Source organism: Poeciliopsis prolifica, unplaced genomic scaffold (genome assembly GCF_027474105.1).
Source record: "Poeciliopsis prolifica strain line A6 unplaced genomic scaffold, Auburn_PproV2 SCAFFOLD007, whole genome shotgun sequence".
NCBI classification, from domain to species: Eukaryota; Metazoa; Chordata; class Actinopteri; order Cyprinodontiformes; family Poeciliidae; genus Poeciliopsis; species Poeciliopsis prolifica.
Genome location: NW_026562382.1, coordinates 11,480,016 through 11,505,640, shown reverse-complemented (window position 1 = coordinate 11,505,640; position 25,625 = coordinate 11,480,016). Strand labels below are relative to the sequence as shown.

Sequence of the window (25,625 nt, the reverse complement as noted above, 5' to 3'; positions counted from 1 at the left end):
GGAAACAATACAGACAAATGGTTTGGTAGAAGCTTTAATCATAGCAACACTCACCAAACAAGAACAAGTACAAATGTACACGGCAGTGCTCTTCTGAATCCACTGTAATGGAAACTAAAACTTAAATATGGAAGAATTTACTGAAAGTCAGAGCCGATCTGTCTTGCACATCTCGTATTATTTAGATCAGACATTTCCTTAATAAATTCAATAATATTATTGCTCTGGGAATCACTGATAATTTATAGTATTATTTTCCATCATTGCTCACAACTCTTTGCATAAAATGCATAAAAGTTCTCACATAAAAGAAGCCAAAAATCGTCTAAAATAAAAAGAATGATATAACAACAATCATCATTAAAATCCAAAGGTTTATGAAGGCTGGCGACGACCATGGAAACAGGTTTCAAAAGAAAACCACTTCTTCGCTCAAAGTACAGGATGAAGACTTCTAGAGAAAAATGAAAACAAGATTAGCTCCTCCTAAAAGAAGAGTATTGAGCATTTGTTGTGGAAATGGACACTAAAATATTGTCTGGCTCTGGATTTTACTTACGGTGAAAAAAGAAAAAAACAATTGCTGCAGAATTACAGCTACATTCTGGTCACTTTTGCCATCTGAGTATCCTCCTCATCCTGCTGGATGGAGAGAAGAGGGAGTTCATGTTAAACGGAAGGCTGCTTAAAGTCAGTGGGTCAAATAAAACAACATATGTAGAAATCAGAAAATATGAGAAAAAAAATGCTCCAGTAAATTTTAAATGGAAAAACAAATGGACAGAATGATCACAATTTATTAAACAGAAAACCAGAATCAGTAGTTTATCATGAGTGCAGAGAACCATTCAATGAACACCTACAGCACAGGTATCAAACTCCAGTCCTGCAGGGCCGGCGTCTTGCAACTTTTAGATGCATCTCTGCTGCACCACAACTGAATAGAATAATTAGGTCACTAGCAAGGCTCTGTAGATCTTATCTACACAAGAATGAGGTAATTAAGCCATTTCATTTCGGTATTTTGTACCTGTGGCACATCTAAAAACTGCACAACAGTGGCCCTTGAGGACTGGAGTTTGACACCAGACTCCATAATGAAACATGACCTATAGTAAGCTCTATAGCAACTTGTAAAAGTATTCAGACCCTCCTGAATGTCACATTTGAACCATAATTAAAATGCATCTGTACTCAGCCCCAAAGAGCCAATATTTTGGAGGACTACTTTTTACTGCAGTCACAGCTAAATGTCTTTACCAGCTTTGTACATCTAGAGATTGACATTTTTCACCACGTCTTCATTGCAGAGCAGCTTAAATTGAGTCTGATTGGATGAAGAACTTGATTCTTAATTCTGGCCACCACCATGTTTCATTATGGAGTCTGAGTGTTCAAGAGGATGTGAAGTCTTAGCTTTATACCACAAAGCATTTTGCTTCTATAACAGACTAAAAAAAAAGTCACATTTTAGTTTAATTTTACTAAAGCATCTTTTTCCACATGTTTTGCTGGCTACCCTTTAAATGTCTTATGGATTTCTTTCAAATACAGATTTTCTTTGTCACTTTTCTACTCAGATCAATTTTATGGAGTGCACATCAACAAACAGCTTGTTCACACCAGATTCTTGAGCTACTCTTGGCAACTCCTCTATTTATATGACTAATGAAGACAAGTAGTTTTGGAATAAAAGGGGGATAAATATAAATGTTCAATGCACTTTTCAGATTTTTATAATATATATATATATATACATACATGCCAAGTCTATTTTTTCCTTTTACTTCACAGTTAAATCAACATAATATTGTGTTTGTTTATTATCGAAAAATTCAAAAAATTAAAAAGCCTTGAAATTTGTGGTGCAACAGTAAAGGTGTGAATACTTTTGAAAGGTACTACATTTCAACCCTCTGCTTCAGGACCAACCTTGAGTTCAGATAAACCCTTTGACTGGATGACTGATGAGGGACTTGTAATTGGAGAAACAGGAGGAGACACCTTGGAGGGAGGTGATTTTGGGCCGTGGGACAGAGACTGGCTTCTTTTCACAGCAGAGGACACAGCCTGGGCGAAGCGGGATGGCGTCTTAGGAGCAAAAGGTCTAGGAGCTGCAAAGCTCCTAAATTTTTCCAAGCTTAACCTAGAACCCAGTTCTTTTGACGGCAGGCTGTTTTGCCTTGTCACTCGCATAGAGGCCACATTCTTGTCATCCTGCTTCAAACTAAACTGTACTCCAGCGGTCTCTGCCGTCTCCTCTTGACACTGTACAGGAGGTAAAGGAGGAGCAAGAAGCGGTGGTGGAGGAGGGGGAGGTGGAGAGGGGAGGCCTGCTCTATCTGGACTCCCTTGAGTTTCCTTGAAGCCAGAGGCAGGAGTGGCACTAGGACTTTTCTCAGCAGCTGAAGTTACATAAAATCCAGGTGTTTTTTTGTGCTGTGCCAAGCGGAAAGAAGCAGGCTTAGGTCTAGTTGCGGGTGGAATTTTCATGTCTTTGACCTCTGTTGGAAAACCTGCTTGGGAAGCTTCATTAGCAGAGGCGATCTTGTCTGTCATCTGGACAGTCATGGGTGGTGAGGGAGGAGGAGGTTCAGGTATGCTTCCATTTACAGTGTGTTGCAGTGTAGTAGTACTAAAAGTAGTAGTGGTATTAATTGTGCTAGACAGCGAGTCATCCCTGGGTAAGTTAGAATTTTGTTCAGTTTTCTCTCTTAAAACTACAGTCTGTCCCTGGTCCTCTTTCAAACCAGGAGAAACAGAATCAAGTTCTTCTCCTGGAGATTCTTGAGGCGCTTCCAGTGTCAGTGCAACTTCAAAGTATTTGTGTTTCTCAAGAGATTTTTGAGGCACGATCGTGTAGGTCGTCATCCCAACTTTAGGGATGTAATCTCTGGTCAGCTCATTCGAAGGCTTCGGCTTTAGCTCAGAGTCTGCTGCATGCATAAACGATGCTTTCTTTGGGGCTGGCACGCTCGACTTTTTTTCTTTGCCCGGAGAGGTTGGTGAAGTGTGGAGCGATGCGCCTGCGGAGGGTTCAAAGGGTTCCAGCTCTTCTGTTGAAGTGGACATATCTTTTTTCTCTGCTGGCACTAAGGTGACTGGAGAAGTTGATAAAGAGACTTTGTCCACATGTTGCTGTGGAGGCCCAGAGACTCCCAGGGAATCCGTTTGCACCAGAGCATCTTCTCCAGTGGGACACTGCGTGCTGATTATTACTGAACTCACCGACCCATCGGGCAGCACTCGAGGGGTTTCTGGATTTGCGTCACTGGACGCCTGAACTTCTACATCCTTTTTTACAGAAGGAAGTAGGCCACTCTCATTGCTATCAGCTTTCAGCTCTTTGCAGATGGGCTGTGGGTGAACATCTTCAACTTGAACCACAACATTATCTGCAAGAGAAGAAAAAAATAGAACATCTGTTATGTAAAATGAATGTATTTTTTATTAAAAAAGGACGAGACTGAACTTCACATCTTTCACCGCTAAAGCATAATTTCACACTGAAAGAAACATGGCCTTTAAGAAGGTATTCATGGACAAAAAAATCTTATGTTAAGAAATGTTTGAAAGAAAAACTTCTCATTAAGTTTGCTATACTGCTTCATCTGGGCAGCATATGAGCTTCTGAGTGTGTTAGCTGTCAATGGCTGAAAGAAATGGGCCTTTTTAGCTATAGTTATAGACAATCTACCACTGAAAGTGTCAGTAAAAAAAAAAAAAAAAAACTATTGAGTTAGTCAAAAAGTAAAAGTAACAATGCCTCAAGCACATTTGTTGAAAAACGAATCATTATGAGTACCCAGAACTTCGCCACAGTAAATTTGTTTTATATACAAACAATTTTACCTACTCTAAATAACTGTCCTTAAAAGTTGGATTCTTATATTTTGATACTATGCTAATAAAAAAAATATATATATATATATATATATATATATATATATATATATATATATATATATATATATATATATATATATATATACTCAACATCTTTAACTTTTTTCCATCAGTTAAAGATGGAAATCAAAAATAAATAAAAAAAAAAAGATCAATGCCATTGGAGAAAGTGCTTACCAGTGGTAGTGGGGTCAAATGAGTTTGTGTCAGTACTTTTAACACCCTGAGCTGCAGAATCATTTGCAGTGCTGTCCACTCGTCTGGGAAAAAAAAGAAAGAAAAAAAAAGGTTAAAACAATAAAAAAAGTGTTGTAAATCATAATGATTAAAACATAGCACAGCCTTATGTAGTGTCACTAGAGTTCGTACTTGCCATCTGAGGATAGATCAAGACACTGATCTTCCCCACCCGCCTCCACTGTACTCCCACTCTCAGCATCTGGAGAAGGTGAGTGGTGTAAGGATTCAGGGGACACGTTGAGGATGCTATCCTCTCCCTGGGTTTTGGGGGCAGCGGAAGAGCTTACAGATCCAGCAGCTTCTTCCTGTTCTCTGATCTCCTGCAGCGTGGAAGAAACTGCAGTTGCTGTTAAAAAAAAAAAAAAAAAAAAAAAAAAAATTAGAAAAAGTCATTGTTATTTGAAATTCTCTTCCAGTCATGGGTATGTTATTTTAACTAACTGAAAACTAAAAAAGGAAAACTGGTAAAGTTTAAACTTAAACAAAACAAGTAAAGCAGACAAAAATAATATGACTGAAAAACAGAGATCAAACAATATTTTTCCTTCCACAGGACATGCATTAAAGTTACACTTTAAAAAATATATATAAAAACATAAATAAGCACATGAGGATGTCATTACTCACAGCAAATTTTGTCAAATTTATTTCTTCTCCAAATCAAGAATAAAAACACTTATGTACACAAATATGAGAAGAAAAAAAAAACCCTGCACTTTATAAAATACCCCCAGTACAAAATATTTTTAAAATATATTCCGCTTTTGATTTCTGTGCCTGCAGGACGGGTGGCGTTTCCTCTAACTGGACAATGGGGCACACACAATCACAGGAAAGTATGTTTAGAACCAGGTGACTTTATATTATCTGAATGGGAAAAATATAAGAACTTTGATAGCATAAAACCAGGAAAAAAAGACAAGTTTCTCCATTTGCAAAATGGAGGTGTGGGGGAAGTCTACAAAAATAAAATTTAGCCCAGTTGGATTATTAATTAACCTAAATCTCACAGTACAGTCCCAGGAACAGTTTGTTTTCCCAACATCTGCACCACAAAGTAACAACCACTAGGAGGAGCAAGAGTCAAAGAAGTCAAAAGCCAGATGTTCATTTTAAATGTTCCAACAGAAATTCAAATCAAAGGTATTTAAAAGTTATTTTATAAATGTACTATTACAAAATGGAAAAGAAAAAAAACATTCCTTAAAACCAAAATGGTCAAATAAGAGTCAAACCTTGTGCATGTTCCTCTTCTGACAAAGTTTTTTCAACATTCGGACTTGTAGATGTTGGAGGTGCAGGAGCCTTGCGTTTGGTCCTCCTCAGTGAAGATTCTGCTGAGGACCCTCGACTTACAGGAGTTCTCTGTATGAAAATCAAATTTAACTATTGTATCCAAGTGTTCATAAGTCTGCTAGCATCAGATCTTAGGGCTCATGTTTACAATCCACTCACCTGAATCCCATCGAATTGGGTGGTGGGTTCAGAGTTGATTCTCTGGCGAGTGGCGAAGCTCTGAGATGTGAGCATCGGTGGTTGGGGCGCACGTCTCTTTTTTGGCACGTCAGAGAACGTTGAGGCGTCGATAGGAGTTGAATTTGAGCAGGGTAAGGCCATGCTGAGTGGTCGAGGCTTGCTGACAAGCACAGGAGAAGCTGGGGCACTGACAGTCGTTGGCTTTAAAGAGTAAACATCCAATCAGAATGTGATAAGAGGCCTGTTTCCAAACACAGTGAACATTGACCATTGGCAAACTAAAGCAAAAAAAAAAAACATCCCTTTTACCTCAAATAAGCTTCCAGAGAGTTAAAAGTTTGAGTCATTACTGAAAAGACACTTTAGTGCACATAGATAAAAGGTTTGCTTCACAACAGTCACCTGGTCTGATTTCTTTTTGCTTTTCCTAAATTTGCTGAAGAGGCCTTTGTTTTCTTTTTCTTTCTGAATCTTATCTTTGCCTGGAGTTACCAGTCCTAAGACAGAGAAATAAATCACAATTTGTGTTCAAACTATAATATGATTAATCTTTTAAAGTCATAATACAGTTTGCAATTACTAAATACCTGCAGGGACAGGTGAGCTTAGGCACACAGGAGAAATAACTTGTCCTGCATATAGACAACAAATTAAAAATTTACTGCATAAATAAAAAAAAAAAGAAAAAAAAAACACTTTCAATTATTCTTAGAAAAAGAAACAGTAGGCCAGTCAGGTGCAGCATGGAGTAAATATGATGAGTAGCAAATTCTAAAATGTAAAATTAGCATCATGATTTGACTAAAAGTAAACTTACCTTGTGTGTCTTTTGCGTAAACTTCCCTAATTGAGTAATCATTAAGAGACCCAGACAAATCTAAGGGTGCTGATGATGTGACGTCTCTCAGCAGAACTGTGGTCTCTGCGTCAAATTCACATTTCTCACATATCGCTGGCAACAGTTCATAGAGGGGAACTCGAGGATTTACTCTCAACACCGTCTTTTGCGTCTTTTTGTAGTTTATCACCATCCGAACAGTAGCCTGGAGAAAAAAAAAATGAGTCACTAATTGGATAACTGAGGACAATTGGGTGATTTATGCCAAGGTTTACTTTTTTTTCGGTTTTTAATGTTTTTATTATATATAAAATTTGAATTGGTATCAGCAGGCGAAAGCTTTACAAAAATGAAGATCGGTCTCTGAATTTCCAAAGAGGATTCTTGAATTTATTAGTCTTGATAACTTACCTCTGGCATCTGTGGACCAGCCTTCTTATTTTTATCCTCTCCCTTCGGCTTCAATATGATCTTTTCTGCATTCAAGGTTCCTATAAGGGCATTGGGCTTGAGTTTGATGTTGTTCCTGTTAGCAGTGACCAGTTCTAAAGTGTGGCTTGATGGATTTAGGTGATACTTTGCACACAGTGTGACCAACAGATCCATCAGGGGTTTGCTGAGAGACAGGAATAAAAGGAAATTAAAAATAAGATTACATAATTAGATCATGAATAGAACTGAGGACTCTTAGTGGTCTTGAGAGTCCTCAACTCTGGGTTTTTCATAATTGAACTTCAGGTGACCCCTTTGGCATGTTCTTAAAAAAAGAAAAAACAGAAAATCTTGGCTTGTAAAACTGCATTACATGTCATTTACTTTGTCAACAAATCTTTGTTTCAGTGTCTTAACTCTTCACATTGGTACTGATTATGACAGCTTGAATTTTACAAAACTCAAAGCAAAGGACTTTCGGAAGCACAGTATGGTTTGACCACATTGGAGCTGTAATGAAATCTGTTAAGCTCCAAATGAGTTCCACCAAAACAAATGAGTCCCATCAAAACAGAAAGTAAACATGCTAATCTTAACCTAGCCTTTCAGTAAATTGCTCCACTATAAACATGTCGGCCGGAGGAAGACGAGTTTATTTAAGGTTGAAACTGTACGCATTAAGTCCGACTACTTTGGAAACAAATTATAAACCTTAGTATAATTTAGATTGTGTGCTTTCAAAACATGGCTTTTCATTTCTTAAGAGCTAATCTCATGTCAGACCAATCAGTTATTGATGCTAAGTTAGCGTCTACATAATTGTAAAAGGAAATAGTTTTAAGAATTTAGGCTATAATTATGTTGTATGTCACTACATATAAGCAAGTAAAATCTGAACTAGGCAAGGGAAATTTTCTTTAAAAGCCGTTTGTTTTTGTTAAAATGAAGTTCTCTTAAATTTCAAAGATTTAAAATGGCAATGAGCTTTAAAATGTCACCTTAGAATGAGACAAGCACAAACACACACCCAACAATCACTGAATATTGCACACTGATAATATTTTTTTAAAATGTAAATGCTTTGTAATGCATAAAATGTAATACATTTGTGGAAAGATTAAAATAATATATTATCTTCTACAAAATAATTTATTATAGAATAGGATGATATTCAGTCTCCTATACTAGATGTCAAACAATAAAATAGTTACAGAATATTTGTTTCCATTTTGGTTTCACAAAATCCAATGTAAAACCATTAATTGCAAAAAGAGCAGAAAGCCTACAGTAACCAAAAACTCATTTCAAGTCTGTGCTTGAAAACGAAAAGAAAACTATTGTGAAATTGAATCTAATGTGACTTGATGATCTGGTTTGCAGATAGCTACACATGGTAAACAAAATGTTATTACTTTTTTTTTCTGGTGCAAGAGATACTGGAGTTTAGCGAACAAACAACAAAAAGTCTATAAAGAAATCACTCAAACGTTTTTAGCTGCAACAAATTTCAGCTGCCGTTTGAGCAATCTGAACAATCCTGAAGTTATGACAATAAGATACATTCAGTCTAATCAAATATGAACAATCTTAATTCATTCTCAAGAGTCCAAGGTGATAGGATCCCTCTCTGACTGTTTGTATGGACGTCCTTGTGCAAATGACAGATGGTGATATCTTGAGTAAACTCTCTTGATGAGCTGTGAGATAGAGAAATGCACACAGACCTTGCTCTGAAACTCTGGCATGGAGGTATGCAGACATGTTGATCTGATTAGTTGGTACAGCTCGGCTTTAACCTTTTTATTGGGTCTTGACAACACAGCTACCGGTAAAAATACAGTAAGGGAGTAAGCTTGTCAATGCTTGTGATGAGCAAAATGAAAAAAAAAAAAAAAAAAAAAAAAAAAAAAAAAAAAGAATGCAATTAATACTGGCCAAGAATCCATGTTAACTGGGACCACAGCATACAGCAACTCCACCCATCTGACTCGGTCTGATAAAAGCAGGACGTCATGTGATGACTTAATCCGTCATCGGTCTCATGATGTCGGGCTTAAATGTTGGATGTTCAGTGTGAGAAAGAAATTTACTCCAACTGTTTTTACAGAAGTTACACAAGCTAATCTACATGCATCTTACCTTCCTTCAACTTGGGTGTTCTTTTCTACTCCACCAGGCAAAACCACAGTAAGAGAAAGCTCTTTATCCATCAGGTTCTCCTTCTGGTCCATGGTTAAACGAGGGCTTCCTGGGTGCCACTGGGAGAAACCTGAACAATCCGCTGTCTTCAGTCCTGGTGGGGACGGGGCTTTTGTTTTGGTCGACACCCTACAGTCAGATAAGAAGATGACCAGTCTTCGATTTGCATCTGTATTAGTTTCAAAGCACTGCATTTCTTTATGCAAACAAATTAAAGTGTTTTTGATTGTGACTGCATTAAAAAAAAAGAAACTATAAAAATGAACACTAAAATGTGTCCTCCCAGACAACAATAGCAACTTTTTCTTCTAGAAGCTTTACAAAGAACTGAGGCTGTAACATTTAAGAGTCCACTTTGTACAAAAGTCACAAGACAACTAAGAGGACAGATTTGCTCACTGAGCCAGAAGAACAGCCTGAGAATGGAAAGACATGTGAGAGATACTGATATTTTAAAAAAAGGAAGATTAAACCCTAAATGTGACTCACTGTGGAATATTCATGTAGAGAGGTTAATGTGTTTTGTGAATGTACTTAGGTTATCAAATGCTTGTCAAAGCTCTGCATTCCTGCAAACAAAATCAATAAAAGTGCAGACAGCAGTAGTTATGCATGTTTACGGATCACTCCGACATGAAAAACATGTTACAAAAAAAAAAAAAAAAAAAAACTAAACCGGTCAGTAAACCCAGGCCAAAGAAACACAGAAAACATCCATGTGTCATTTGTTTTAGTCGGCCTATGCACAGATAGAAAGAGGTTTCTTTTTTTCTTTTTTTTTTTGCATACTCAGCATTCTAGAGGAGCGGCTTTTAACATCTCACACAGGGACACTACTCATTCAAATAGAAGACGCCAAGCAATGTAAGGTCAAAAGCACCACTTGATCATGTCTACTGGTGAAATATTAGTATTGCTGTGGGGGCTGACAGCCGTGAAGCTCACCCCAAAGCAATTTTTTTTATTTGCTGATTAACTGTCCAAATAGGTTATTTAGGGCTCTATCTTTATGTTTCTGTGCAAATTTTGACATGTCTGTGCAATTCTTTTAGCCTAAAACCATCTCAGCACTGGAATCTTGGGTCAAATGGCTTTTAGACTTGATTTTTTCTATTTGTTAAAGCAGAACAACCTGTTACAACTTTGTCACTTCGGGTATAAAAGCACAGCGCTTCCTCCCCACCTCTTCTCACAGTGGTCAGACAGGTGGTGGAGTAGCAAGCGTTGCCATTGTGACTGGCGAGCATCAATCGATAGTATACTCAGCTTTACTCCAGAGTATTTTGTGTTACTGGAAAATAGTATCCAGTATCACATGATTCATGTGATACATTCCACTACAATTTCAAATGGGACATTTATTTATTGAGGTTTAATTGAAACCTAAAACTTGCTTTTCCATGGCTGTTTTTCAAACTGTTGCCTGAATTTTTATATTAAGTAAAATGTGATCAACATAGCACCACCTACCCACGCCTGAACATTGGAATTTCATTGAAATAGAAATATTTGTACCATAAATGGATTTTCTAGGTTTCCTATATATTCATATGTTAAGGACCTCAAGTTAAAACCCAAAGTGGAAATGAAGTGCAAACAAATAAGGTGACTATTAACCTACAAAATAGGTTTCCTGACATGGTGCATTTGGTTTATAACAAAATGCATAATAATATTTGTCATAGACATATTGATTCATCAGGGTGAGTTATAACCGCCATCCAATGTAAACAATTTGGTGATGTACATGAACAGTATTGGCATATAAACTGGGCTTAGTTTTGATACTGTACAGATGCTGGAAACATGAGCGAGAAAGAATGAATGTGTAAGAAGTTCTGGCGCAGGCCCAACAAATGAGCTCACAATATTTGGATTCAAGAGAATTAGGCCTCAAGGAGGAATCTGAAAAGAATGAGGTCAGTGATCGATGCAACTCTGAGATATATTTCAGCTGAACAATGCTGACAATTACTGCAGTGATCACATTAATCTTCAAGTAAAACCCAAACCTATACAGTCTGCATAAATGTATATCTTGATGCAGTAAGTGGGGCAAACAGTTTACTTTAGACGGTGTGCCATTTTCATGAATATATTTTAAAGTTAGTGATGCATTTGTTTGTTGCTTAACAATTCAAACATTTTTTAAAACCTGTGGGCTATAATATATTTTGCCTGTAAATGCCTCATATGGAAGCACTTAACAAATTAGTATGGAATAACATACAGTTGTCGCACCTCCGGCTCATCACTGTTTATACAGCTCTGTCAACACGGAAGTGTTTTTTATAAAATTGAGACACCTTGGGCAGGTGATAAACATGGGAGGGCGGCGTATGTTTTCCATCCAGGCCTGTGCTGATGTGTTGCTGAATGGGAGGAGACATGTTGCGGCTTGACTGTGCTGATGCTTCATTTACAGGTAGAGTCTGGGAGCTCCAATAATCACAAGGAAGCCCATTGAAAGTCACAGACCAAAGCTGACAGACACAATCCTACATCAGCAGTAATCAACAACCCGATCGTCACCATGTCCTCTCTAACTCTTAGTCATAAGACACTGTTATGAAAATATTTTTCCCACAAGAGGAAATCGTTCAGCTTTGCATAAAACTCATTCAGTTTAATCCTCCTTAACACTGATGTCATTTAAAATAACACACTTTGAAATATGCAGACACAAAATGAGATAAGAACAATCAATAACTTAGTTTTTTTTATAGGGACGTCTGGAGAGACTTAAAAGGAAGTGAGGGTTCCAAGTTGGGAACTCCAGCAGAACCATGCATCGTTTTTATTGCGGTTGTCTCCTTGAGGGCAATAATAAAAATTACAACCACATCATCAGTTAATAAGAATTATTTATAATTATCTTAGCATTACTCCTCACACATTCTTTATAATTACATGAACGATCTTTGCAGTTTTCTTCTACTTTACAATGGTTGAAGTTTTTTTTTTTTTTCTCTCCATATATTCTTGTACCAACTACGGCACTGAATGTTAGCTACAATGTCAAGTTCAGCCACAAAGGTCATGACACTCACATTTTTAAACATCATAACTTAGAATGCACCCTTAATTTATTAGTATTACTTGCAAAGAGCTATGGTGATAGGACTTTGTCCAGAGGGACAGTATGCTGATATTTTATAAATAAAACTTTCTGCTTCAGGAAACTGAATTATGTGAAATGCAGCTACAACATGATCTGAGATTTGAATGTATAAAAAAAGAAGCCTGTGACATATGTGTGCAGATATTAGGAGGAAAAAAAGAAGATAAAAACAAATCTGTTAAAATAAAAAAGGTCAGTCAGTTTTTCTTATAAAAAAAAGAAAAAAATTATGTCCAGATGTGTCTACTTTTGTAAAAATACCTCAAATACTTCTTTGATTAGGTGGGAAAAAGAAAACGACAAGAAGGCATCAGAAGAGAAAAGATGGAAAAACAAACAATGAAACAGCAAATCACCAAAACAGTCCAACAGAATAAAAGTCAGACCCTTCATTCCAACTGGAATTATGTCAACAAGAAAAAGAAATATTCAGCATTTAGAGTTGCAGAAAAGAATATGAAGGATTACCAAAAGTGCCTTCTGTGGTATGTCAACAGCTGCTGGGTAGTGTGATGACCCCTTGGGTTCATGTACAAGATATAAACGAGTTTTTGTTTTTTTTTTGCTTTTTTTAATAGAAGTATTTTCTGTTCGACCACACTGTCATGCAACACCCCAATTATTTTAAGAAGTTAAATCCACAACTCAACGCTCCACTGACCAAAACAACTCTAGCAGCTGTAGCATAGCTATACAATCAAATATACAGGCTTAAACATGCCACAGTGCAGCAGGCCCAACACACCCTGGCTTTCAAGTCACAACACATGCATTGAAACTTCCCTGAATGAAAGAAAACTTGGCCAGAAATCATTTGCCTCATACTTCCACAGCACATAACCAAACAAACAAAACACTGAGGAGGAACAAAAAGTTTGAGAGCAGGTGACAGACCTGCTTTTCCAGTGAAGCTGCCTGCATTTCATTTACCGCTCTTACCTTTCTGTGCACGCTGGTTCCCACTCACATAATTCCCCTTTCAGCTATGTTCTCCCATGAGAAGTCAAACAGACTGATCTCTGCCAGTACAGCCTTAAAAGGCCCACCTTAATACCACGCCCTAATCTGTGACATCAGAAATCTGTCTCCCTCTGACAAAAATTCCACCAGCCCTCTAGCTGCAATTCAAAAAAAGCTGAATTGGCAGTGTTCTCTCTTTCTTTGGTCCAGAGAAGAGAGGTAAGCAGCTTTACCTCCCCTTTGTAGACATGAACCTGAGGGTCCAAGAGAGCAGGCACAAAGAGAAGCATGGGCTCATAGGACTTTGGATCTGCTGAATGATCAAATTTGTTTACTTTTTTCTTTTTCTGAAAAGAAAATTGCAGTAAAGCAATTTCAGAGTCTACAAACTAAAAGAAAGTTAAGTAGGGACTCCCGATAGTGATTTTGTTTTCTCACGGGGTCTCATTAATTTAAATCAGGTTGTAATCTTGTGTTTTATTTTCCTTATGGAAAAAAACAAAACAAAAAAAAACAATGCCAACAGTTTAAAACCACACCTTACTTCTGAAGAACTGACTCACTCCCAAACCACGTTAAAGGACCGTCGGTTGTGCAAAACCATAATGATGGTGAGTCAAGGCGAACAAAGAACATGCATTTCCCAACTGTGATGATTGACTATGTCTGAACACGACGGAGGATCATTAAAAGTTGTCTCCCTCACTTACTAAATGCAGATAAATAACTGAAAACATAACCTACAACTGGCCACTTTATTAGGTACACTGTGTTTGTGGAAATGCTGTACCCCCTTTTGCTATAAGAAGTGTCTTTATGGCATATATTCAACTAGGTGTCTGAAATTTTTCAACAAAGGTTTTGGCCCACATTGGTTCCTGCAGATTTGTAGACTGCATACCCATGATGCAAATCTTTGTGTAACAAAGACCCATCTCATCTCTGTTGGTTGGACATCTTTTACAGTAAAGTAAGTTTACTCTGCCTTGGAGTACGATGAGTTTATTATGTTTAATTTTGAGGTACACCATGTCACACAATATGTTCCTGCTTGTTGTAGCCATCAGAAGTTGGATAAAGTTTGGTCATAAAGAGACAGAAATGGTCCACAACAATACGAAGGCAGACTGTGGCTGCATTCTTACAGTACCACATCCAAAGCCTTAACGACCTAACAACAGGATGAATATGTGCTTTCTTGTTGTTTCTAAAACTTTCTGACTTTTAATGCTAAAAGCGAGACACACCAGCAATATGCTTACAATATAATATTGTTCAATTTTGGTGAGCCTATTTAAATTGCAACCACATCTTTTTGTTATGAAGTGCAACTTCTGCAAGTGAACCCCATGTGCTTCAAGGTTTGATGTTTGATGTCACTAACTGGATAGTTTTTCTCTTTCATGCCATTCTTTGTAAACCCAAGAAATCCTCCCAAGTAAATGAGCAGATTGTTTTATGTGCCACTTTGATACTCAGCTTGAACTTAACAAGCTGAGTTGACTTCACCACATCTCTGCCTAAATGCATTAATGTCTTGCCATGCGATTGCTGATTTGTTGAATGACTTAACATGCAATATAACAACACCTAATATCGTGATCGGTGGGAGTAGCACAAAATTCTACAAGGAGTTGTAAAGGTGCAAATCAGATTTCTAGTGGCAAAAGTTAAAAGGAAATGGCCCTTGATATCTCCGACTGTTTGCTTGTGACCCTACACTATTCAATTGTTTGACAGTAAGATCTAACGAGCATCCTAATTGTTGTGAAAATTGAATAGGAAATATTATCTTCACCCCGATAAGGTTATTTATTTTTTTATGCCTTGGGAAGTAAAGGGCATTTCTTTACATGCAGTCATAAAGAAAGTAAAGTTTTCAAAAAGTCAAAAGCCTATTATTAAAAAGATTATCTAAATTGTGGTTTGCATACAAAAGTTCAAGAGTCCAACCGAAAAAAAGCCCAGTTTACTTAATTTAGTGTTTTTTTTTTTTTCTGATACTTTTAAAGTCAAACTGAACTTGCCTAGAAGTATCAATAGATAAAAGTTACACAAATGTTTCCTCTTAAATAAAAGAAACAATGACTTCTGTAAAAGAAAAATTCTAGATATGAACTCAAAATATTCCATTTTATCAGTATGTCATTGTTTAGAATAGAACTGTGATTTTGTTCAAACTTTCTTACTCATCTAAACCACTGGATGTCACTCTCTCTAAATTGGTCAGTGCAGGATTCACGTCTTGGATGCAAATGCCTCAAAAATCTTGATCTTTCCATATTAAATGAAGTCTTCCCTCTGCATTGAGGTATTTAAATCACTGAAGGACATTTCGCTCCAGTGTCCTGGTACTACTGCTGAGAAGACTTCATTGGTTTCAGCCTTGCATCTTGCACTACCAGATTTGGTCACAGGAAGATGTTAGGGATACAGTACATGTATTTAAAACTTCAGAATGTATGCCACTGAAAATCAGTTTACATCAAACCTGGCTGACCATATGCTTAAGTTAATCATTCTTTTGAAAGCTATCGTGCTAATATTTTTGCACATCACTTCACCTAAAACAAACTTAGTTTTCTTATTATTCAACTTGGTATTTGAGACAAACACTTCCCTGTAGCCAGGAAGTGTCATGGGATGTGGTAGGGTAAGACTAATAAAAAGATGCAACAGATCTTTTTTGCAAAGCTTTATTCAACTTCCAAACGTCTTATCCAAATTCATTCAGTGTACTTATCACACTTTTACCCAAAATAGTCCACCAGAAAACTACTAATTAGCAGATTTTCAAGTTTTTATCTTGCTCAAAATATTTACAATTGGTACTCTTGTCCCAGATACAGCTGACCAATAAAAACACTGAATGTTCCTGCATGGTTTGCAGCAACAAGTTTGAAAGACTTATTCTGTGAGAATCACTACAATTTTACTATCAATATTAAATTATAAAACGTACTTTGTTTCCTTTACCATCAAAATCAGAAATCTTTTTTTACAACCCTTAACTTTCTTCCTGTAAGCCTTTTACTGTAATCAATGTTTAAGCATAAATGTTTCTGTTGATGTACACTTAAGAGTCACACTCTAAATGAGCTGAATCCCTAATTTACTGTAATAATAGCTAGTTTGTGCTGGAATCTTCACACTATCTGGTACGAAAGCAATAAATAAGTTTCACCATTGTGAAATAAGGGCAGTTCTTTATCAGTAGTTTTACGCTTTCACTGAAGAATGTGCAACCCATTCTGCAAACATCACCACTAAATTCTGTCAAAAGATAAGGGGCTAGGTGGTGAGCGGAGATGTGAGCAAGCTGGAGCTATAAAGCTATAAATTAAGTATTTTTTTTTTTTGTTTATAAGAGTGAAAATCCATGTCACAGAAATAATCTTATAATTCACAAGAATACAAGTGCTACGTAGCTGTTTTCTAAAATAATGGCAAACCTCTGTAGCGCAAATTAAACTGCTTGCAGTTTCACTGTGACTATGCATCATGATAGAACTTCTTAAAGTTTCTGTCCAGAAAACAAATTCAGTCAAATCCAAAGTAATAAGATGCTGCAGGAAGACAAATAAGTGGGTACAAAGGAAGCTGTCCATGAGGAATTGAGCAAAATCACAAAGTTGGTGACTTTCTAAAAATAGACGCTTGTTTTTGCATTTTCTTTAAAATGTGGCAACAGATTGTCATGATGTTCGCTGCAAACCTTTCACCTCAGGAGAACTGGAAAATCCTGAAGAACCAAATAACTAAAATACCAAGTTCTGTGAAAATAACCGACACATGTAGCAGTCAAACTAAACTGCAAGGGGACAACTGCTTTCACAACACCATATTTACTTTTCATTGTGAAGACAGTTGCATTTTCACATAAACCAGAAAGTAGAAAAGCTAAAACCTTATCAAAATCTATAGTCTGACTCAAATGATGGGTACAACTACTCAGTTTTTTCAACATTATATGATGCTGAATTGACATAAATTCTCACACATTTTCTCTGAAATTCCACCTTTTCAAAAAATTTATAGAGCTCTAGCCTTCCATACATGTTTTCTTTGATAGGTTTTCTCACAAAACTAAGTGTATTTGATAAATGTTGAGCTTCCCTTGCTGTTGAGCGATCAGTCAAATACCATTACATTATTTCATTTACAAGGAAAGGAGCTCAAGGAAACACTATTTTTGCATGATCAGCTAATCAGCAACCAAAATCAGACTCCTCATAGATCTCTGAAGAGAGCCAACACCCTCCTGGAAGGCTTTGGGAGTTGGGAGGCCCACACTAGACCTCCAGCCAATTTGATAAAAGAACTAAGCAAATATTTCCTCCCACAAAAGTCTTGACATACTCACGCTTTGCAGGTATTTGGCAGCCACCTCCTAAACCATCCCACCCCCACTTACCTAACATATTAAAACGCCTTCTCTGCCTTATTTTTGTCAAACAGCTACATTCAAACCTTCACACAACTCGTCATACTTGAGCTGAATGTAAGTAAAGTTATGTCTGCACCTTGTGCTTCACTGCATAAAACAAACTGCGAGTCTGAAGTGATGAAGACTAGAGGTTCCAGAGGAAAGACAAAACACTGTGCCAGAGCCACAGCTGTTAATCTGGTAAGAGGTCATTCACAGTAAACACAAGCATTTCATAGAGGGTCTGGAAAGGCCTTCAGTTCATGAGCAGGGAGGAGATTTGTTAGAAAAAAAAAAAGCTCAGGGACCTTATGAGAACTTCCCACCTCCTAAGTGTATTGTTTATACTTTAGGCACAACATTTTTTTTCTTCTCCGCAGCAGTTTCTCGCATAAGCCTGGAAAAACTCAACGTCTCAGGGTGTCCCCTTACATCATTATGTGGAGTACTCATTTTAGCTGTCATTATGTCCACTTGTCATAATCTGGCCCAGCTTCATTTAACATCAGCCCTGCACGCTTCAGTATAGCACTGAAAGATCAAAAGAGCTAAAAGTCAACAGAGAGGGAAAGAGATTTTTTACTTAGATTTAAAATCATTCATTTTAGTTTCCAAATCTCCTTTGAGACACTGGACTGGGATCTGCTATGGTACATTACACTGTCCTTATCTTCACGCAGCTCAAATATTTTCCCTCCAAACATTGCACCATATCAAAGCAATGAATGTACAAAGGGGGAGGAGGAGAATTCACAGTGGACACAATGCATGTTTTTGCCCTTTGGTGCATATTTTCACACACATCTCAAGAGAATGCACTTAGAAGCAGTTGGTTGGGTGATCAGGAGGCCCTTTCAAGTTACACAATACACTTGAATGATAAGGTAGAGTAATTCACCTCTGGTCTCTGATGATTTAACCACATTTGTGTATTTCAAAGTGCGACAAACATTTAGATAAACAATTTAGTTGAGATGAAGACAGCCATCTTCTGCAGCCATAATCACAACCTTTAAATCCAGGTCCCTTCGTCTGAAACAATGCAGCATTGTCTACAAAAGAGCATCTATCAATGGCACAAAAGCATAGGCTCCATGTTTTGCTCATCACACAAACTGAGCTTTCTAAAGTGGACAGGCACAGTGGTTTTAAACGAGAACAGACACATTTATTTTTAAAAAACTAAATGTGAAGAGAAAACTAAGTGCTGAAATGATACAAACTTCACATCATTACAAGCATACAATCTAAAGTAAGGCACAAGACCAATTTCCTTATATGTCCACTTAATGTCTTCTAAAATCATAATAAAGAGAGTGACATGTTTATAGCCAGAAAGCATTACCTCAGAGGCAAGGCGCACTGGAAAATACAGCTGGACACACAGATTGTGTGGATCTTGAATACAAAGTAGCTCTCCTCCTTTTACTTACTAATGTTTGCTGTCAGAGCCAGACTCCTCACTGAAACCAGTCCCCAGTTGCCTGTTAGTGTCGTGGTGTGATTCACCGGTTGCTACGGTCTTGTTGGGAAATGATAAGGCTCACTCTATCTGTGCTTCAGCAGTGTGATAATATGAAAACTGCAAGCCACAAAAGTGGCCACATGGAGACCACTTCCCAAACACATGCACAGTGACAGTGCCATCTAGAGAACCACAAAACAGAATACACACATTTTCCACATTATACCTCCCCTCTTATGCATATAGACTCAAAAAGACGGTTGTGATGGGGATTTCTCCAGTAGCCACAAATTTATTTTGGCAACCAGAAAAAATTTCAAGATTTTTTTTCTGTGCCCTGCAAAAGTGCAGTGTCATGCAAACATATTCAAACCCCTTGAACTTTTTTACATTCCAACAAATTGTAAATTATTTTATTTGGATTTTATCTAGCAAATCAACACAAAGGAGCAAATAATTGAGAAGGAGGGATATATATATATATATATAAAAAAAAATTCCCTTCTCACCCACCGCGGGTGGTTCTTATCCTGGTTGGTTTGCCATTACCATTTTGTCTGTCTGGATCTGGAAGTCCCACAGGATCTTAGCTCTGGCGTTCTCCACCACCTTTGGGGGTGTTTCCCACTTTGATCTCGGGGTTTCCAGTCCATATCCTGCACAGATGTTTCTGTACACTATGCCTGCCACTTGGTTTTGTCGTTCCATGTACGCTTTCCCTGCCAGTATCTTGCACCCTGCTGTGATGTGCTGGACTGTCTAAGGGGCCTCCTTGCACAACCTACACCTTGGGTCTTGTCTGGTGTGGTAGATCTGGGCCTCTATTGCTCTGGTGTTTAGGTATATATATATATATATATATATATATATATATATATATATATATATATATATATATATATATAATTCATCTATTAATTCATATATATATATATATATATATAAAGATATATAGAAAAATATATATATATATTTTTTTTACAAATAAAAATATAAAATATCGAAAATATATTTTTAGGAAACCTTCTATGGGATGGTTCAATTTTCCACTTGGAAAATTAAACCAATTATTGTTGACCAATTGGTCCAATTGGTCAACAATAATTGTTGGCAAATATTTAATACGTAATGAACATACATTTTTCCTGATAGAGTAAAAATTAGCCAGTTGGAAAGTTTCACAGCAGCAGACACTCACATCAGGCACAAATGATGTTGTCCAAAATTTCAGATATGAGAACAATAAGAAGCAAAGAAAACAGACCAATATTGCAACTAATATTACTATTGCAATATTTACCAATTTTATCGCTAATGCAGGATTTTCAAATATCTTGCAGTTCTAGTTTTAGATCCCCAGGTCTTAAGAGTTGATGGCCTGCCTTATAGTTACCTCCTTTGTATCACATCAGAATCAGAAGAATATTTCATTGGTACACTGGGAGTAAGTTATTCATCTATTAATTCAGCTTGGATACATTTTGCATTCAAAAATGCAGGGCACTGGCTAGTAAGGACTGGAGTGGGATACCGTGCATTTAGAACAAAGCTTATTCATGTGTTAGAATAGTCCAGTCAAAGTCCAGACATAAATAAAATTGAGACATAGAAATTGTTGTTAACCGATGCTCTGTATGCAATGGAGCTTGAGCCATTTTGCAAAAATAAGAATAAAATATCTCTGCATTGTTGGAAAGCTGGTAAATACAAACCACAAAAACTTACAGCGAAAAGATTTTACTTGCACCAAAATCGGATTCAGTGGGCTGAATATAAATCCACACAACCCTTCAGATTTTACATAGTAAATACAAATAAAAACATCACTTTTGATTCCACTTTGCAATTTCTGACAAAGTAGCATGTGAAATCCAAACAAAATAAATCTTAATTTTGACATTGTAATATGACAAAATATAGAAATGGACTAAAAGAAACAGGAATGTGTGTCAGGACAGGCAAGCCTCTCACTGCTAATATCTCATCTAAACTGGACAAACATTGATAATGAAGGTCAAGCAAATTGAGGCAAGTTGCTGCATGAAAAGTTTGAATATTATTGGAGATATGCAAAATTTGTCATTGTGAGCACACAAAGGACTCATTCATATGAGGTCATTGTGAGTGTTAGTCGGGCTGAGAGTAGGAAGCATCCAACTGTTATGGCCTGGAAAAGTGCACAACAGAAAGAACGTGGGGCCATGTCTTCCAGTCTACTTAACTGGTCCACAAACCTGAATCTGTGCAACAAATCTGTTGCTGCAGCCAACAGAAACACCAAGCAGTAGAGATAAGCAAATAAAAAAAATGCTTTATTATAAGAACCATGCTGAATAAAAACCTTTACTGTCAAAAGAGGTCAATTTTTGGTGTTAATGATTAATGTGTTGTTAATGAGCCCAGAGTAGCAAAAAAGGCCAGCTATTATTCAACATTTGCTGAGAGTTGGCTTCTGAGAAAGCATCGATGAGATAAAACTTTCCAGCATTCAAACACTCACTCGTTAAACTCTGCTGGAAGTGTACAGCTGATTTTTTTTCCCCCCTTTTTTCATCTAGTGGGTGGATATTTTTCAATGACACTCTTTATCTTGGTTTCTGAGCCCACTGGTTGTGAGTGGGCAATCTGAAGGCACTATGCTCACTATCAAATTATGCATGATTCTAAATCAAGACGGCCTTGTTGTCTCTGGGGATAACTACAATGTAAAAAGAAAAAAGGAAAATGTGATACGCCTTAGTCTCGTCTGCATCTTGTGATTTTTGTGTCTTAACTCTGTCGTTTCAACTGTGCTTGCCCAAATTCTTTAAATAACTCATTTCATACCATCAAGTCTTGCCATATTATTCATCTGTTAACTCATGTGAGCAGCTGTGCCCTGGGACTGCCTGCATGTCAGGAAACAGCTGTGGGGATTCACAATACCTTAACCAGTTCCACATTCTGCCCTTAAGGAGAGCCAGCCATGTGAGATCATGCTTTTAGGTGTGTCCAATTACCAGGGCCAGCTCAGAGCTGTGCACTGTCAGAGGACTGAACCAATATGCGTCTCTTTGGCAAAAGAGAATGTTATTGTAAAAATGTCATGCAAGCACAGTATTTTTCTTGATATTAAAAAGATAGTTCCCAAGAACACTTCAACACCACTTCGCAATACTGCTAGCACTGCCTCTAGGTAAATAATACTTGCATTAGTGCCAGCAAACATTTTTGCATTAAATCAGCCAGCCAACTGATTCTGGCAGCGTCAGTATTTGGACAACAAATGAAGCATAGCTTCGGGGGTCACTGAAAATGTTCCCGTACGGCTGCGCTTGAAAAGTAGAGAAGCAGCAGGTTAGTCTCCCCAAATAAAAGAAAAAAAATTGAGAACATATGTCTTTAACTATCTCCACCACACCCCAGCTGAGGATGGAAAAGTGGTTAAACCACCAAGAAATTGAGTTACAAACTACTTTATAAAATATGAACATGCAGTACCATGCAGAAGCATGTACACTCCCTGAACTTTTTCACACTTTTTCTTAGCAAAGTCACAAACTATAATGAGATTTGGGAGTAATTTGGAGAGACAAACTAACATTGCAACCCAGTACATAACTGAAGTGGATGAAAACAAATTATACAAATAGAAACTTGCTTCCATTCAGCAACCTTTATACTGAGACCCCTAAGTAAAGTCCATTGCAACTAACTGTCCTCAGATCTTACACAATTATATTGTCAATGTATTGTCAGGATGTTGTTTGAAGGCCTCAGAAGTTTTTTAATGAACAATTAACAAAGCTTCATGAAACCAAGGAACAGACCAGGCATGTAAAGGATACAGATTTTCATATGTTTAAATAAAGAACCACTCTTTAATTAATCACCTCAAACTGAATAAAGCATGACATAACTACAGACCTACCAAGACATGTCCTTTCACCTAAATTAGCAGGCATGTTGATGCTGTTTCAAAATGTATTTTGTTTTTGCGTAGTTTCTTCTCTATTACATATTTTTGTTATTCCAATCTAGGTTCTATAATTCCTAAATAACTATCAATCAATTACTTTTAGCAAATGTAGCTTTTTGTGTTTGTTTTTTTTCATGTATTACCTTACGACAGTCAAAACAAGAACTTATTTATTTATGCCAGAAGACTCAAGAAATAAAACCAATGATGTTCTATGTGTTTAAGACAAAGTAATTTGCAAAATAGGATATGAGGGATTTTTTTTCTTCATTTTTTGGTGGCATTTGGCTCCATTAGGTTGTTTGTTAATTGCTATTAAACAATAAGTAGAAAAATAACTAATCACTGTCCCTTGAAAACAACATCACACTTGGTAACAGGGTCAATCACAGATTTCTGTCGGCTACTTGTTCAGAGTGGCTTTCAGCGGCTGACCAAATCACTCTGGTCACTCTGGAAGAAATTTTAGAGTAAGATAGTAGCTCTCTGAGAATATTTGTGCATCCTGGCACTGCTCTTTATGGAAGAGTTGCAAGGAAAAAAATCATTCTGAAAATAAACACAAAATGTTTCATTTGTAGTTTGCCACAACTATTTAAACTTTTCAAAGAAAATGCTTGCCCAGTTTTGGTCAGAAAGGGCACATTATGTGGTAGAATATTAACATTGCAACTAACTCTGAAGGCACCATCCCCAAAGCAAAACATGTTCGTGGCCACATCTTGCTGTGAGAGTGCTCCTCTGCAGCAAGCACACAATCAATGCTTAGCAGAGTTAATGGGAAGATCAATAGAACTGTACAGAGCCATTCCTGTCAGAAATCCTGTTAGAAGCTGCATGCGACCTGAGATCAAGCAGAGAGTTGACACTCACTCCATCCACACAAAGAGCCTGAATATACAAGCTGATGTTTTTGTGCTGAATAAAATTCAAATGGAACACACTGAGGTTTATAGCTATAACTTGAAATAAAATAAGAAAAGTATAATTCTTTGCAAGTCAAAATAAGAGGGAGACTCTTTCATGCACACTTTTTTTCACAAATGCAAAATAGCAAAAATAAGTAATGGTTGGAAAGTTTGAGCAGTTGGTCTTGACTGTCACCTTAAATTTCATCTCAAAATCTCAGCCAATTGGCAACAAATTGCTAAAGCAGTGAAGAGACTGAAAAGGCTCTGGAAACTCACTTTCCACTTTTTAATGATTCCAACCACAGTAATAGAAGCAGCTGACATCACCTATGACTCTATATGGACCAAAAATTGATGGGAAATTCCATCAAGTCACACCAAGCACTTCACCAGCACCTTTTTTTTTTTCTTGCAAGGAGGGAGGGGAACGTGTTTATAATACAATATCCTCTGTAACCCCAGTGGATGCGTGACTTCCACAACAATCATCACGCACAGCACAGTGACAGAGACTGCAAGTTTAGCCTCCAAAATAGTTCCCATGACCTTTGCATGTGGTCCAGGGGGGTATTTCTCAGAAGAAGAAAAAATAATAATAACAACACTGTAAGCAGGAAATGAGGAGGGTTCAGAGGCTGAAACGTCTGAAGCAACCCTGACTCCGCTGAAATGTACTGACTTTAAGGAATGTAAGTTAAAAAGTCGGTAAATTGGGTGACAAAGGTGTCATTGTGCTCCTGCGTCAAACAGCTGGGAATACAGCTGGTTGCGTGCACAGGTGAAAGTTTCGCGTGTTATTTTTGCATAAAAACGGGGATGAAATTCTCCAAATATATAAAGATGCTTTAAGCTTAAGAAGAATAACATTTCTTGTAACAAATAAACTGTTTTATTTTTTATTTTATTTATTTATTTATTTTTTACACCACCCCCCTCTCACTGACTGTTTTTGCTGTAGCCTACTTACCTCAAGGAAGTGCTCCGCGCATGGGGCTGGGATCCACGATCATCCATGACTAAACTCATCGGCCTTACGAAATCCTTGGGACAAGTCAAACACAAACAGAAAGCGCAGTTCATCTTTAGCGAGAGCCGTCATACCAAAAGCACTCTTCGCTGGTGTTTTCATGCGACACCAATACCAAAAGGTGGGCGAATCCCCCGCATGAGGTCACCAGCTCGAGTCCTGTTAACTGTTTCTGCAAAGAGAAGAAACAAACTGTTTCTGATTGCGACTTACCATGAATTCAGATGGGTCTCACAGCAGATGACAACTTCCATTAGTCCTTTAGGAGGGAAGACGTCAACGCTCCTAAAAACAGATTTTGGGTGAAAACATAATGTCGCTCCTTTAATGAGGACGTTTTGAAAAGCGGACGTTATGCCGCTCCGCTCATTTAAGCGCCTGAATCTTGCGTTATTTCTCTCCTGACACTTTAGCCAACAGGACGGTGCCAACTTTCATCTGGAGCTGCATCACAGACACAGAGCTGTAAAAAGCGGGGCGGTTCTCGGTTCGTCACACTTTCCAAAAGGGCCCTTACTTTGTGTTCAGTTTTATAGCTTAAATTTAAATAGAAATAGAAACAACTCGATATAAACTTTAGATTTAGCACCACAAAGTCAAATCGTCAACATTAAAACAACCTGTAGCTTGGGAAAACACACCAGCGTGGCTGTTTAGAATGTGTTT

At 37.4% G+C, this 25,625-nt stretch overlaps 1 protein-coding gene across 5 annotated transcripts; it reads right to left on the bottom strand.

The window, feature by feature from the left end:
* Positions 1–18: 18 nt before the first annotated feature.
* cobll1b (cordon-bleu WH2 repeat protein-like 1b) lies at positions 19–25,432 on the bottom strand. Of its 5 annotated transcripts, none has more exons than XM_055031702.1 (14): positions 25,173–25,432; positions 24,900–24,973; positions 9,032–9,220; positions 6,872–7,076; positions 6,440–6,665; positions 6,210–6,254; positions 6,025–6,119; positions 5,602–5,823; positions 5,382–5,511; positions 4,276–4,492; positions 4,084–4,166; positions 1,933–3,395; positions 560–639; positions 19–454 (listed from the first exon to the last, which is right to left on the bottom strand). In XM_055031702.1, the coding sequence occupies exons 1-13, from the start codon at positions 25,173–25,175 to the stop codon at positions 598–600; spliced, it is 2,994 nt and encodes a 997-aa protein (XP_054887677.1). In that variant the 5' UTR covers positions 25,176–25,432; the 3' UTR covers positions 19–454; positions 560–597. The 5 variants fall into 5 exon arrangements, with proteins under 5 accessions (XP_054887677.1, XP_054887676.1, XP_054887675.1 ...); XM_055031701.1 differs by having other exon boundaries at positions 560–642; positions 25,173–25,431; XM_055031700.1 differs by lacking the exon at positions 25,173–25,432 and having other exon boundaries at positions 560–642; positions 24,900–25,012.
* Between the last annotated feature and the right edge of the window lie 193 nt (positions 25,433–25,625).